This window comes from Carlito syrichta, unplaced genomic scaffold, assembly GCF_000164805.1.
Source record: "Carlito syrichta isolate Samal-C Ts95f unplaced genomic scaffold, Tarsius_syrichta-2.0.1 Scaffold315361, whole genome shotgun sequence".
NCBI classification, from domain to species: domain Eukaryota; kingdom Metazoa; phylum Chordata; class Mammalia; order Primates; family Tarsiidae; genus Carlito; species Carlito syrichta.
The window spans coordinates 169,182-185,641 of NW_007259457.1; the positions used below are offsets into that span (position 1 = coordinate 169,182).

The following is a 16,460-nucleotide window of genomic DNA, read 5'->3' on the forward strand; positions in this document are numbered from 1 at the left end:
TTTACAATAGCACACTTCTATTTGCCATGAAATGTATTTATATTAAACAATGAAACTTCCATAATTTTAAGTCCTAATCAAAAATCAATAATGCAGTAATCCCAAAATAGTTCGTTTTCCCACAATACAAAATCTTGGAGAACAGCTTAAGGGATTTCATATTTCTGTGTGAAAACACAGGTGTATTACACCATTTTGATGTTTTACTGTGCGGCATTACTTTATTGAGGAGAGTGTAGAATAGAGGATTTCCATGTCGGATTTCTTATTGAAGAGAATTAGATATACCTAGATATTTTTTCACTCTAATATCGTAACAGGCATTCCAGTGAGATTTTTGTAGTTAAGAAGCACAGGATGGCCAGGTATGGTGGTTCACGCCTATAATCCCAGCACTTTGGGAGGCTGAGGAGGAAGAATTGCTTGAGCACAGAAGTTTGAGATCGGTCTGGGCAACATAGTGGGACCTCATCTCTACAAAAAAAATTTAAATATAGCCAGGCTACTGGCGTGTGCCTGTAGTCTCATCTACTCTGGATGCTGAGGCAGAAGGATCACCTGATTCCACGAGGTGAAGGCTACAGTGAGCCGTGATTGTGCCACTGCGCTTCAGTGACAGAGTGAGAAGAAGGAGAAGAAAGAAGGGGGGGGGGGGACAGCGGCATAGGAATTCCACCTGAAAGATAAATAGGTGCAGATTCAAGTTTTTGAAAACTTATGGGATATTATCCTACACATATCTTTAAAGTAAGAAAATGAAGGCAGTGAATGGCCTTAATTGTTGCAGAAAAAAGTTAGTATTTGGTTATTTCGTTGAATATGATCAAAACCAGCCTAAAGGGAAATATTTTGCTTTCCACACACCCATCTGTTACTTCATTCATCATCGTACTCAGTTTAGAAGGGTATTACCAGAGAATTATCTAAAATTATGTAACTCACAACTTATTTATCAGTCATTAAACAATTACTGAACATCGACTATGTGTCAGATGCTAAAGCCCTCTGAGAATGAAATGCTATGAAAATAATAATAATAAACAATGCAAGTGTTAATATTAATCTTTTAAGATACAGTTCAAGCTGGGCGTGGTGGCTCACATCTGTAATCCCAGCACTTTGGGAGGTGGAGGTGAGAGAATTGCCTGAGCCCAGGGGTTCGAAACCAGCCTGAGCAACATGGCAAGACCGCGTCTCTACAGTAAATCAAAGCATTAGCCGGGCATGTTGGCATGCACTTGTGGTTCCAGCTACTTGGAAGGCTGAGGCAGAAGGACCACGAAGAAGATACAGCTGAAATGACAATTTGCTATTCCCTACTCTGTGCTTCTACATCTTGTACAAATACTTTTGTCAATGTTTGTGTACCTATCTACTGAGCTCTCTGAAAAGGTAGAGACCCCTGGCTTATTCATTTTTGTATTCCATGGAACCTAACAGTGTTTGCTACAGATCAAGCAAGTGATCAGTAGAGAAATGAGGGAATTAACCTAGTATCGAGCCATTTAGTATTCAGTTAAGCAGATGGTAGTTGTTCAAACACTAGATTTTTCTTTTTTTTTGAGTCAAGGTCCCACTCCCAGGCTAGAGTGCAGTAGCTTGATCACAGCTCACCACAGCCTTGACTTCCTGGGTTCAGGTGATACTTCCACCTCAGCCTTCTGAGCGTCTGGGACTACAGGTGCACACCACTCCTACCCAGCTAATTTTTAAATATTTTGTACAGATGAGTTCTCACTATATTGCCTGTGCTGGTCTCGAACTCCTGGTTTTAAGCAATCCTCCCACATCGGCCTCCCAAAGTGCTGGGGTTACAGGCATGAGCCACCGTGCCTGGTCCTAGATTTTTCTTAAAAATAGTTACTGTCACTGGGCATGGTGGCTCACATCTGTAATCCCAGCACTTTGGGAGGCAGAGGCGAGACCAACCTGGGCAACCTGGTAAGACCTCGTCTCTACAATAAAAATTAAAAAAATTAGCCGGGCGTGGTGGCACATGCCTGTGGTTCCAGCTATTTGGAAGGCTGAGGTGGAAGGATCACCTTAGTCCAGCAGACGGAGGCTGCAGTGACCTGAGCGTGCCACTGCACTCTGGCCTGGGCGACAGAGTGAAACTAAAAAAAACAAAAAAAAACAAAAAAAAAGTTACCATGCAGTTGTTGTCGTGTCATCTTAGAACTTGAATTATCAGAAAAAGTAGATAAACTTTAATGATTATATTTATTCAGACTATATTTCAAGTTGGGCTTTTATTTAACAAACAGGCTTATACAGCAGATTCAAACTTGCAAAAGAAATGAAACCCATATAGTCTCTAAAAGTCTGTATACCCTAGAAGCTCACAGTAAGTTTAGATACAAGAGACTCTTCGCTTCCCTTGCACTTCAATGGCTTGTGACTTCATTACGCGATCCCTTTCCATTTTCCCACCCTTTCGCCCTCCGGAAAGAGCCGAACCCACAAGAGCTTCCCAGTCTTCCTCCGCCCCCTTGCGGAAAGAGCCGAAGTTAGAGTATTGCGCCGAAGCGGAGCCGCCGCGGGCTCGGGCCCTTCCGGACAGATCCGGACTGCGCTCGGAAGAGGAGGGCGCCTTTGACTTCGGCGCTCGCCCCCGCGCTGTGCCCTCTGTCGGCGGCGTGGGGCAGCTGTAGCAGCGGTGGCGGCAGCCGCGTCGACGTCGACCAAGACTGGAGCGACATTTAGAGAAGGGGCAGGATCGCCTGGGAGTGCGGATTCCTGTTGTTGGGGGACTCCCACCCTTCCTCGCGGCCCGAGGAGGAGAAGCGGCGGCGCCGGGAAGCAGGTGAGGACCCGGCCCCGATCCAGGAGAGGGCGAAGGAGCGCGCCAGGCTCCTCCGTCCCTGGGCCGCGCCTGCGTTTGCGTTCGCCTCACTTGAACCAGGAAGCGGTGGAGTCGGAGCCTCCGCTCCTCCGGCGCTTTCTTTGTGTGGGCCGGGGAGTGAAGGAGGGGATGTACCCGGAGGGCCGCGGCGCGGTTCCCTCCGCGGTCCAGTGCCAGGGGGCTGCCGGTGCCCTGGGTAGGCCCTGGGGCGTGGGGAGCCCACCACAGAGACCCAGTTGGCTTTTCCCTCACCTCATCCGCCTGCCTTTTCGTGCCTCCTTTTCTCCTTCTAGCCCCCACTTTGATTTAGAGCTTTTCTGCCCGGCCCATCCTCCCCTTCCGTCCCCTCCCCGGGGCATAACAATGCCGCCTGCTTCGCCTCATTTCCCCCCAACACCCCACCCTGCTGTTCGCCACCTTCTACTTTCCCCGGTACCCCTTCTTCCTCCCGCCTCACTCTGCTGTTTGTACCTCCATCTGTATTTTCAAGAAGCTGGCTTTTTTTTTCACGTGAATTGGGGTTAAAAACCTGGGTTGCAGCTGGCAGGGTCCAAATGGGGAAGAAGTGGGTGGAGGAAGGGAGATGAGGTTCAGCTGCCGCAGGGAACCGCGTGTTGGTTTGTTTCACTCCCTGGCGGATGGCTTGTCTCTCTTTTCCACCTTCACCAGCCCCTCCACACCTGCCCTCGGTCAAGCATTTGTCGCACAATGATATGGAATGGTTTTTCCACAGTCAAATAACAAATCTTGGGAGTGGGTTCAGACCAACTCGTGCTGTCCCTGGGCCCACCCTGACGGGGAGGAGGGGTGCACCTTAGTAAAACGAAACCAAATTCCACTGTCACCTGGACACGTACGTTTGACGCATTCCCACATTGGAAAAACCCACGTGCAAATGGCAAAAACTGTGGTACCGTGTTCAGAGGACCTGTCTCTCCACTTAAAAGTGACTTCTATTGAAATACCCATATTTCAGAAGCCCTGGTTTTTGGCATGCTGTCCATAGGTCACCCTTTTTGATGAATGCCTTTATGGTAACCTGGAATTCCTTGGTACTGTTAACATGAAACGTTTAGCAGATAATGTTTTAAATCCTTAATTTTTAGACTTTTTGCCTATTTTGTTCTTAAGCTTTAATTTTGAAAAAATTTAAAGGTATTTGAGACGTTTTGCCTTCCATGTATATATAACAAGTACTGTGACAGTAATACTCTTTGGTAACTTTAAAGGGAGAGATATTAACAATAAAAATATCCCCTTATTAAAGGTACTTATCAGCTAATTGTTAATATATATCTACGTATATGGATATTATATATTGTTAAATATATATGGTTTTTTCCCAACTCTGGTATCACTGTTACTGAGAATAGCTTCCGCAAAAAAAAAAAAAAAAAAAAAAAGGTGTCTTGGGGGTGCTACACAGCAATGCAATTTCCTGACATTCCCCCTTTCTAGAGTAATGTCTGCTCTATTCCAGTAAGTTAATATTTTCATTTTCACTAACTCATTCGGTGTGAATAAAGTTCCCATGCCAATGCACACAATTATTTACCAACAAATAAGCATTAAGAAATAGTAAACTTGCCTTTTACTTTATCTTATTTTTTCATGATAGCATGTGTTGACTTCACTTGGCATTCTCACATTTCACCGCTGGAGATTGTAAAGATAGAGAGGTGTGGGGAAGGGACAAGAGGATGAGAGAAAAGGGTAAGAAAGATGTTTAATAGTTTATCATGATGAGGCCCCCCCCCAATTTAAATAAGAACGGAAAAATAATGGGATGATGAGAGGTATTATCGTTGGTTTTGGGGAGTAGATTTTGAATATATTAAATATTAGTTAAAATTTAGTCAGTATATATATAGATTCAGTATTTTCACACATCAGGCTTCTCTGACATTTAAGTTATTCTTTTTTTTTTTTTTTTTTTTTTTTTTGAGTTGGAGTCTCACTCTGTCACCCAGACTGGAGTGCAGTGGCTGCTTCCGGCCACCGCAGCCTCGCCTCCTGGGCTCCAGCGATCCTTCCGCCTCAGCCTTCCCAGTAGCCGGAATTACAGGCATGTGCTACCACGCCCGGCTGATTTTTTGATTTATTGTAGAGATGAGGTCTCGCTGCCCAGGCGGGTCTCGAACCCGCGGGCTCAGGCAATCCACTCACCTCAGCCTCCCAAAGGCGTGGGATTACAGGCTGAGCCACCGAACCCGGCTTAAGTTATTCTTTTACAGATGAAATAACTTCGATGTGTTCATGATGAAGATTTTCCTTAAAACAATTTTAAGACAGTTAAAAATTAGCTCTTACCGCTTAAGGAGAAAACTCAAAATTGGGACTAAAATTAATTTTTATCTTTAAAAATTGCTTAGTGGAGATGCAATGTAAAGGAATGTGATTGTGGAGATTACTGTTCAGATCTAACAGCTTAATACTTGCTCCATTCTTCTGAAGAAGTCATCATGAGATTTGACACATGGTCCAAAAGCCAGTCTGTATGAACAGTTTCTATAACAGCCAAAAAGTTATACCAAACTTGGGTTGAAGCTTGTATAAACAATTTTTGATACTGTGGCTTAAATTTTGAATGATAAAGTACTTTTGTTTTTCCTCTCTTGTAACCCCCTCCCATCCTGTTCTCCTTTTCTCTTACAGGCATGGAGAGTAGAAAACTGATTTCTGCTACAGACATCCAATACTCTGGCAGTCTGCTGAACTCCTTGAATGAACAACGTGGCCATGGACTCTTCTGTGATGTTACCGTTATTGTGGAAGACCGAAAATTCCGGGCCCACAAGAATATTCTTTCAGCTTCTAGTACTTACTTCCATCAGCTCTTCTCCGTTGCCGGGCAAGTCGTTGAACTGAGCTTTATAAGAGCAGAGATCTTTGCAGAAATTCTCAATTATATCTATAGTTCTAAAATTGTTCGTGTTAGATCAGATTTGCTTGATGAGTTAATTAAATCAGGGCAGTTATTAGGAGTGAAATTTATAGCAGAGCTTGGTGTCCCATTGTCACAGGTTAAAAGCATCTCAGGTACAGCTCAGGATGGTAATGCTGAAGCCTTACCTCCTGGTTCTAGTGACAAGAACCTTGAAATACAAAAATCAAAAGATGAAGCCCAAGATAATGGGGTTACTATAATGCCTATTATAACAGAGTCTTTTTCATTATCTGCCGAAGATTATGAAATGAAAAAAATCATTGTTACTGATTCTGATTCTGATGATGATGATGATGATGATGTCATTTTCTGTTCTGAGATTCTACCTGCAAAGGACACTTTGCCAAGTAATAATGCAGTAGCACAGGTACAGTCTAATCCAGGCCCTGTTGCTATTTCAGATGTTGCACCTTGTGCTAGTAATGACTCTCCCTCGTTAACAAATATCACACCTACTCAGAAACTTCCTACTCCTGTGAATCAGGCAACTCTGAGCCAAACACAAGGAAGTGAAACATTGCTGGTATCTTCGGCTCCAACACATCTAACTCCCAACATTATTTTGTTAAATCAGACACCGCTTACTACACCACCAAATATCACTTCTTCACCTCCAAATCATATGTCCTCTTCAATCAATTTGCTTGTGCAGAATCAGCAAACACCAAACAGTGCTATTTTAACAGGAAACAAGACCAACGAAGAGGAGGAGGAGGAAATTATCGATGATGATGATGACACTATTAGCTCCAGTCCAGACTCAGCTGTCAGTAATACATCTTTGGTCCCACAGGCTGATACCTACCAAAATACCACTTTTGATGGATCATTAATACAGAAGATGCAGATTCCTACACTTCTGCAAGAGCCACTTTCCAATTCTTTAAAAATTTCAGATATAATTACTAGAAACACTAATGATCCAGGCTTAGAATCAAAACATCTAATGGAGGGTCAGAAGATTATCACTCTAGATACAGCTACTGAAATAGAAGGCTTATCAACTGGTTGCAAGGTTTATGCAAATATCGGTGAAGATACGTATGACATTGTGATCCCTGTCAAAGATGACCCTGACGAAGGGGAAGCCAGACTTGAGAATGAGATACCAAAAACGTCTGGTGGTGAGACAGCAAACAAACGTATGAAAGTAAAACATGATGATCACTATGAGTTAATAGTAGATGGAAGGGTCTATTATATCTGTATTGTATGCAAAAGGTCATATGTCTGTCTGACAAGCTTGCGGAGACATTTTAATATTCATTCTTGGGAGAAGAAGTATCCTTGCCGTTACTGTGAGAAGGTGTTTCCTCTTGCAGAGTATCGCACAAAGCATGAAATTCATCACACAGGGGAGCGAAGGTATCAATGTCTGGCCTGTGGGAAATCTTTCATCAACTATCAGTTTATGTCTTCACATATAAAGTCAGTTCACAGTCAAGATCCTTCTGGGGACTCGAAGCTTTATCGTTTACATCCATGTAGGTCTTTACAGATCAGACAATATGCATATCTTTCTGATAAGTCAAGCAGTATGCCTGCAATGAAGGATGATGGTGTTGGGTATAAGGTTGATGCTGGAAAAGAACCTCCAGTAGGGACCACCACATCTACTCCTCAAAACAAGCCAATGACCTGGGAAGATATTTTTATTCAGCAGGAAAACGATTCAATTTTTAAACAGAATGTAACAGATGGCAGTACTGAGTTTGAATTTATAATACCAGAATCTTACTAAACTCCTTTGAAATACCAGAAAGTTTTGGTTTGGATTAAGGGGCAGGGATTTCAGAAGACCTGTAAAACAAATTAAGGTGCAAACAAGTTATTTTGATCTGCCACATCATCTGAAGGTAGTCTAGTGGAATTATTTGTTACTAATTTTTAGAAGCAAATTTTTCTGAAAGTTTGAGTAGAGATTGAGAAGTTATCCCTCCTGAGAATCTGTTTATATAGTTAGTTTTTGACTCATTTAAAGGAGGCAAAAATAAAAAAACTTGGAGAGAGAGTTTTCTGAATAGAATTTGAAGCAGTCTGAATGTTCTTTGAAAAATAACTGGAGTTATTAGCATACCTTAGTACATCTTAAAACTTTCCATGTTAGCACTTTACTGCTGAATTCCCAATTTTCTTAACATTGAGGCTATAAATGTGTGTTGTGTCTTGTATATGGCATAAAAAGTAAACAAGAATTTTTTAAATTGCTCTGGAAAGTATTAGAATAATCTCCACTTGGTTGTGTATTCTACTAGTCCCAGAGGATGGCAACCTCCTGCAGTCCTCCCTCCATGAAAATATCCATGCAGACAAATCTCTCATCTAAAGAACGAATTAGATTTAGCTAATTAGAATCCTTGCTTTTACTGCCATAGCCTGCAAAAGACTTTGGTGGCTAGACCACTGTATACTTTTGCAATGTGGTCTCTGTGGGCAGAAAACTAATGGAAAAGCAAATCTCTGTAATGCAGACAGAAGGAGATGAAAAGTTCTGTCACACTTAATTTTAATTCTGTGCTCTTACATGGTAGAGAATGGAATTGAATGGAGATGTCCTTTTTGCTTGTTATGGTTAAAAATATTCTGATGAAGAGTTTTCGAATTTCAAATCTGAAAGCCACCAAATGAATCTTTAATTATGTATAAATCTTTGTAAATGATAGATTCCATAGGTGAGACTTTTACATATTTTGGGCGGGAGGCTACTGGCATATATTTTTAAATGTTCATATTACTTAGAGTCTCCAATATGAAATTTTTATTTGAAATAGTTGAATCAGTGTGCTAGTATTTTCCTTCAGGTTCCTTTTAGGTGTTTACCCCTTCTAAAATAAATTTTATTCCATCTGCAAATTGCTGCAATATTATAACAATCAGAAACTACACATGGAATGTTTTATAGGCTTGTCAATTCCTGTTTATCCTGACAACAATAAATACCACCTTTCTTCCTTTTAAAATGACACATGCTTAAACACTTAGAAAATAAAGTCAAAACTTATTAAAGCGCTAGTGTTAAAAGGAAGCAGATTGGAACAAATATATAGCCTAGCATTTATAACAATTAACTTGTTGGACTTTTGTAAATGACGTTTTTGCAAAGGAAAAAAATTAATAGATATTGGAAAAGATTGTTGTGCATAGTTATTAGTCATTTGTAACCTTGCTTAAGTATTTCTTAGTTCAAAATAGATATATTCTTTCTCCTTACCATGTATTTTGGAAAATAGTCTATTTCTTGACTTTGAACTTAAAGCTTTAATCATAATTTCTTATGTATACATCATTCTCCTGATGGTAAGCTAGATAATGATTTCAGTGTTTCTTAAATTGGTAGCTGAGTGTATCAGGCATCCGTATATGCAATAATACAAGAAAAAAGAAAATACAATCCTTTGCTTACCAAGGGGGTAGAGTGATGTGCATTTATCTGTTTTCTGCTCTGTAAGTCTATACCTTCAAACCATTTTGTAAACTAACCCTTGGGAAATTTAAAATGACCTTATAACTTAAGGCTCTGTTATCTCTGGAATCACCATATCTGTTTCCTTTCTGTGTGGATATTAGTAACATTACTCTTTGACTGTGGGGTGCACTCTAAAATGTTCTCAGTGGAAATTTGTTTGCATTTCATTAATGCTATTTCACCAGTTAGATGTAATTACTTCTACCAATGTGAGTGATACCAATGCCAGCAGAGCTTTCAGACCTTTCAGACTCAACAGCTAGATGCATTAGTTTGTCATAATAAAACTTGGGTAGTTTCTACAAGCTAATTATGACAAACCAGGCATTAATTCTATAATGGAAAACTATCCATTCTGAGTAATATGGATATAATTGTTTGCTGCTGCTGCTGTGCTCTGTAAATTCTGAATATAAAATTTAAATTCTGTGCCTACTAAAGGTATCTTCTGGAGTTTTTTGAGAGGAGGAGAACTGGAAAATTAATTTGTATTTTTGCCAGAAGACTCTTACTTGCATGTGTCTCAGGGTCTTCAGTTTTTCTAGAAGTTTCCATATCCAAAGTTCAGAGTTCATGTTAAATACTCCTTTGGGTCGAAAACCCTTCACTCCTGTTACTTATTGGATTGGAAATCTGTAGCCAGATGCTGCTGAGAATTTACCACGATGCTTTTCTATCTTATACTTAGTTTTCTGGCTGTTGAAATTCTTTTTTTTCTTTGAAATTGACTTCAAATTTGCTCCTATGGTAAATTACTTGTAAATATTCTGGATAGGATCTATTTGAAATAGTAATTTGTTAAAAGAAATGACAAAATGAAAATGCTCATACTAAGCAAAGATTTTTAAAAGTCATAGCAATCTTGCAAGACTGATTTAAATATATATTTTAGATGATTATCATTTTGATGATAACAATCCCCCACATACAACCACTATGAAGAAATGCCACATTTTTTCCCATTGTACCAAAGCGTTAAAACAAATGGTAAACATTGACCTCTAGGTATTTTGTATTGTCAAGGCATGCATATTCTAAATAATTAAATGCTAACTCAACAGCACTGGCTTCCTGGCCTCTGTCAGTCATATGAAACCTTGTTTATTTCCCCCAATACTGTAATGTTCATACTTGTACAATCTTCCCTGTCATGACTTTAAGTTCTACTTTTCATTAACCATTGCCTGATACTAGTTCCTAGAGCTTCTTTCGGCAAAAATAAAATGTTTTAATTCTGATTTTTGAGTGTATCTTTTGCAAGATTATCTTTCAGAAATTAATAGGCTTTTATAATCTATTGTTTTTCCATTTTGCAGGAGCCTGGAGCTGTATTTCTGATGACAGCATGGCAAAATTCCCCATTAGGTTTTATGTGAGGGAGGACCCCCCCAAAACAATTTATTTTTTAAAAATTGTATATTCATTCTTACATATCTAAGCTTCATTTTCCTTCAAAGTACTCTCTGTTTGATGCAATACACCTATTGAGATGCTTTTCCCGCTGCTCAAAACAGTTTTGGAACTTGTCAATTTTGATGCCTTTTAGTGCTGCTGCTGTTTTTTGTTTCACCTCTTCCACACTGGCAAAACGTTTCCCTTTGAGAACTTTTTTCATCTGGGGAAACAAAGAAAAGTGACTCAGGGTGAGATCGGGTGAATAAGGAGGGGGGTGTGGGAGTTCATACCGTTTTTGTTCAAAAATTGCTGTACACTCAGTGCAGTGTGGACAGATACACTTGTAAATCATCCATCATGAAATGGGCAAATGTGTTGAAAAAATCGCCCCCCAAAAATTCACTGAAGCCAAACAGCCTCTCACAACAGCACTAGCTGGTATACTGAAGCCAATGGGTGCCTAGAACACTTAACTAGTGGGGGAAAACTGTACTACAAGGGGCTTACCCTCCAAAAAATAATTGTTTTTTGGGGGGGAGCTCCTCCTCATATGTTGGTTAATCACATCTCCTTGTATCTTGAACCATAATAGTCAAGTGAATCAGCTGTTGTCAGTTGCTTTTAGAGCATTTGTTGTACTTTTATAGCTACCTTGAAGACACAAGTAAGTAGATAAGGAGAATAGTTTTATTAATTTGAAACATCACAAAAGCAGTCTGGGTTTCCAACATGGCAGTGATACAGAATTTAAGCAACATCCAGTTTATACATGTTCTGGATTAATATTTTAATGCTTCATGCCCAGTTCAATACTGAAAGCAGAATTAGGAATAAAGCAGTAAGTATTACAAAATGCAGTCAAGATACATATTGGAAATACAAATTCCTTCATTACAGCAAATGTTTTGCAAAAAGAGTAAAGCAGCAAGTATTAATTTTTAAAGGTAACATGCACTTTTTATAATTCAATGTAATAAAAAAAGCTGCTAAAATTAAGTGTTACAAAATCTATAGTTTCAAGTTATTTTGTAAAGTAAGAAAAATACATAGAAATGAGTCATAGAATCTTAACACTTTAAGAAATGTGATAAATGTAGGGTATATTGTGTAATGGTGCCTTTAAAAAATTAAATATGCATGTTCACTAAAGCAAAAAGTCAAGTGTAAATGGCAAAAAAATTCATTGAGTATTACAAGTTCATATTTGTATAGTAAGTCAATCGGCTATTAGTCCCTTTTTGAAATCCAATAGAATTGTAATATGCTCAGAACTGTAAAAAAAATCATAGTAATTTTGTATAACTCAAAAGGATTATAGTTTTTCAAACTGGAAATCTGGGTAAAACAATGTTCATGATGCTGAAAGTTAAACGGGGTATTTTGCAAACATTTATTGTGGAAAGGGTGAGTGCACTTGTGCCTTAGTGATTCTTGATGGCTGGGTGTCTACAAGGTAGATGGGAGCACCAGCGTTTGTCTGCTACCTCTAAATCCATCAAGTTGGGAGGTAGCAAAATTGGCTGGAAAAGTTTCCAGTATTTGTTCTGTGTTTGCAGAACTGTCTAATTAGGTACCCTCCTGTAGCCCCTTTATTTTTAAGTTATATAAGTGTGGGATTATCAATCTTCCTTTGAATCAATCAATTCTCATAAGATCACAATGAAAGTGTTTATTCTAAGGTGAAGGCGTGGGTGCAAAAGTGTTTTAAATTCATCAGGTTGTTGGTTTAAAGCGATGTATAATTAAAAGAACTGTACAAATACCTACTACAGTTTGTCAGATGGATTGAAAATGTACCATAACACTTAAGTATTTGTCAAGTTGGCTGCATTTGGGGTGTTGCAGACTTGAAGCGGCATTGTAACACTCATAATCTTGAATGCTGTCATGATTGGTCTCAACAGAAAAAGGGACCAGTAAGAGCAGTGGCATTAAAATACAGACGATTCATCTGGGGCGGGGTGCAGGATACGTGCGGTTTGCTGGGGTTGAAGCACAATATTTGAAGATTAAATAGTCACAAAGATTAGTAACAATTCATATCACAACCCAAGAACCTAATCTAACTTTAAACTCTGAATTTCAACCGTAAGATTTTTATCTCATATAGCAAATGTATTTTGTAATTAATGCAACATGTAGTAGAACCACTGTCTCCTAAGTTATCAGCTGTACTACTGAGATGTACTTAGGACATCCCACATGTTGCTGTGTACTTCAGTGTTTCCAGAATAATCAATCCTGTTCCCCACCACTCAAGATGTGGGGATATTGCACTTTTCCCTTTAGGAGGTACCAGTAACAAAAGCTGAGCTGAATGATCACAACAGCCATTTTTACAATACGGAGAAGAAAGGAGTAAAAGATATGGGCAGCTTTTTTCAACATCCAGACACAATCAAAATCTTAGCCAGAACTCTGAATTGGAACTACTATGTAGCCCCATCAGCTGGGAAGTTTTCCTTAGGGACTGACTTTAGTGGTAGGGAAAGATAGGGCCTATAAGCCAGGTGCTGCAACTGAGGTGCAAGAATGGCAATCTGCCAAGGGTTTGAGGACAACACTCCTTTACATAAAGTGAAACAGATGGCAATCACGCTTCTGCTGAATACAGAGGTGGAACATAGGCTAATGCAAGTCCAAACACCACAAGCTGCTTGCTGGGCTGGCTCCCACCCAGCCTTGCTTAGAGAGTGTGAGCTGGCCTTCTCGAGAGTGCTAGGTTCCGGCTAGACACCCCTGCTCTGCACTGGTAACGAATAGGCTTCATCCCTATCTTTCCCCAACCTGGCAGGCCATTGTAAAACTCGATGCGTAAGAGTCACACTTTAAATTTTGTACCCTACACACTTCCACTAAAGCAGAAATACAAAAGCCATGGTAATCTCAATAGCCAGCAGGCATTCCTCTTTAGGGACTGTAAGGTGGTGGCTTTTCAAAAGGTGGATAGTAAGGTGGAGAGTAACGGGGCGGTGCACTCGAGGACCACATGTAGCTGGGTGAGGGAGAGGCAGACTGAGGCTCGTCAGAAAGTCCAGAGGGAGGGGAGGATGGAAAGACACTGGAATGCTGTGTGATAAAAAAACATCAGGTTAGACAGTGAGTTTGCAATTCCCTGAACAGTCATTGCTATTTAAAAATGAATATAGGCCAAGTTGTTTTTTCTGTTTGGAACATAGCTCATACCTCAAAAAGTTAATGAGGGGCATGGGACAAGTGCCTCCACATTCTCTCAGTCACCCAGGCTCCTGCAGAGATATCTTGGAATCCTTCTACTCCCCTTGAAGCCGGCATCCAATCAGTTACTGACCTGTTGCTTCTACTTCTGTGCTGTCTCTTGAATCCATCACTCCCTTTCTACATTCCTAACTCAAGTCCTCAATACGACTCCCTTGAGCTATGGCAACAGCATCCCAACTAGTCTTCAAAAAGGTAGTTTGGGCCGTAAGAACATGTAGCGAGGTTAAGCCATTGATCCCTGGGAAAGTCTTTGCAGAAATAATATATCACAGGGAGGAACTACAGTGGTCAGAAGCCCATCTCATAGACAAGAAAAGGTCAGAGAAGTTAAGTAGCTTGCTTGGATCTGGAGTCTACTGACTCCAAGTTCATCATTTTCTATTCCTCCTTAACTGCCGCCCCATCACCCCCAAGTGCAGGGTAGGTTGGAGAGCAAACATTAATAAGGAAATGGAGGTGAAAATGCCTACTATAAGAATGAGGAGCAATGTGTCAGATTGCAGAGACACTGGGGATTCAATTTTACTTTGTGGTGTTTAACTTTGGTAGTCTTTGGGAAAGGATTGGATATGGATTTTTGAAAATACCCTATGCATTGGCTGGCATGTTAGGAGTCATTTGTCCTACTCTCTCCCTGGCCCATATATACCCTTGATCCTAGTGATTTTCCTACTCAAGGAGAGTTGGCCTGTTTTGCTGTATCCCCCAGAGCTCAGAACAGCACTTACCATGTAGTAAATGCTCAATAAATTTTGAATGAGTGAATATGACTTCAGGAGTGCATAAGATGAACTTGGCATGTTTTTTGAAAAGAAAATCTTAACTATTTTTCAAAGAATACAGTCACACCCTGTGGGTATTGTTGCCTTGCTCCAGTGGTGGAGCGGGCCTCAGGTGAGGTCTGAAGGCTACAGGGATGGTGACAGGCAGGAGACCAGTTCTAGGCTCTCAGGAAGAGCAAACAAGGGAGGACTACAATTAATCTGTTCTGTTTTCACTCTAGGAGTAGGTGGTGTATGTATTTTTCCTTAAAGCATACCAAAATTTCTCAAGAGTTAAAATACTATTTAGGGGGTGGCAGTGAAGAGGTCACACCTTTACTCTTTCCTGCTAGCTAGAGTTCAAGTAGATCGTGTCATTTTTCCAGGCCTGGAGAGTAAGCCCTGACATGAGGTTTCTGGAGCCTGAGACTAGATGGCTGATTCTCCTTATCCCTGGTCCTGACCATCACCCCTTTGGGAAAGGGATTTTTAAGTTTCTAGGTCTTGCTTGAGACATTGAAATATCTGTCCCTTACCACATAATGTTAGGACTGAGAAGAACTGGTAGCTGCTATCATCCCCCGCCTTTCCCACCCCATTCTTTATCTTGCTCTGAGTGAAGGAATGACAAGGTTATAGAACCTGGAGATCCCTTAAGGGCAAAACAACTTGAGGCAGTGGACTTGAGACAATCTAGACTCCTTCCTAAAAAACTCAATTTTTCTGCTAATCAACTGACCCTCAAAACAAAAAACAATATCTTCAGCTTTTCTCCTCCCTCCAAGATACCTTTTGTTAAAAACATCAGTATAGTGATTTCCTAATTTTCCATTTTGCACCCCCTAAACTCTCCTCTTTCTCTCCCTCTTCTGTTGCTTTCCTCAACTAAGAACTGTCTCCTCTTAACCAGAGGGGAGGGAAAATCCCACCAGGACTGAGAATCTCTGTGCCCAGGCATGTGGCATTTTGCCTCTCTAAATCCCACTACAGGGATGGTGAGAGCCAGCAGGCCAGTTTTAGGTGTTCCCAGCCAAAGAAAGGAGGGGCAGGTTTCCTGCAGTGAAGCTAAAGGCAGTTCTGTCCTGAGAGGCATTAAAAGGCTTCTGTGGGCAGTAGCTGCTGTGGGTGGCAGTTGTACACTTTGATAATAAAAGGGGGTGGTACAACGGCCCTTGGGTTTTCACTTCTCAGTTTTGTGTTTGGGAAGTATGGGGGGAGGGAGGATGATTCTCACTTCCCTTTGAGGATGCTGGAAGTCTTAAGGATAAAATTGAAGGGTTCCTGGCAGAGCTAGGAAGCTAAACTGGCTGCAGTCCACACACCCTTGGGGCTTAGAGAGGGGGGAAAAAGACCCACAGTACCAGTGCGTAGTTTCCTAGCAACAGGCAGGCACCTTGGGAAAGGTTTGGCTTTGTTGCAGCTGGGGAGCTGGCCTGGTGTATTTTGGTTCTTGCCTGAGAGTCTGACTTTACTAACGCCATGAGCAGCTCAGGATAACAGAGCTTTGAATCCTCATGCACCACCAAGCATGAAGAGCATCTAAATAGCCTACTGCTGGGCCTAGTCAGCTCCAGCTTCCTGAGCTGCTTCTTAGAGGCTGGGGCTGCCAACAGGCTGATGATGCTTGAAGAGGAGCACAACCCTTTCAGGGACACAGACAGCTCCCTTCCCACTTTAGCCTGCCTCCTCTCTGCCTGATGGCTGACCCACACTCTTTTTTTTTTTTTTTGAGTTGGAGTCTCACTCGGTCGCCCAGACTGGAGTGCAGTGGCCGCTCCCGGCCACCGCAGCCTCGACCTGCTGGGCTCC

The 16,460-nt window shown here is 41.0% G+C and overlaps 2 protein-coding genes across 5 annotated transcripts in view; one reads left to right on the forward strand and one right to left on the reverse strand.

Moving 5' to 3' along the window:
- Positions 1 to 2,588: 2,588 nt before the first annotated feature.
- On the forward strand, positions 2,589 to 10,493 carry ZBTB33 (zinc finger and BTB domain containing 33). Of its 2 annotated transcripts, XM_008072618.1 has the most exons (3): positions 2,592 to 2,803; positions 4,461 to 4,555; positions 5,498 to 10,493. In XM_008072618.1, exons 2-3 carry the CDS (start codon positions 4,543 to 4,545, stop codon positions 7,528 to 7,530), a joined length of 2,046 nt encoding a protein of 681 aa, XP_008070809.1. In that variant the 5' UTR covers positions 2,592 to 2,803; positions 4,461 to 4,542; the 3' UTR covers positions 7,531 to 10,493. The 2 variants fall into 2 exon arrangements, with proteins under 2 accessions (XP_008070811.1, XP_008070809.1); XM_008072620.1 differs by lacking the exon at positions 4,461 to 4,555 and having other exon boundaries at positions 2,589 to 2,803.
- Positions 10,494 to 11,319: 826 nt separating this feature from the next.
- Positions 11,320 to 16,460, reverse strand: part of TMEM255A (transmembrane protein 255A) — a 58,503-nt gene continuing 53,362 nt past the window's right edge. For all 3 annotated transcript variants that reach the window (XM_021706233.1, XM_021706232.1, XM_021706231.1), the window contains one exon: positions 11,320 to 13,719. In XM_021706233.1, the coding sequence (XP_021561908.1) occupies positions 13,561 to 13,719 (159 nt within the window). In that variant the 3' untranslated portion in view covers positions 11,320 to 13,560. The remainder of the gene's footprint in view (positions 13,720 to 16,460) is intronic.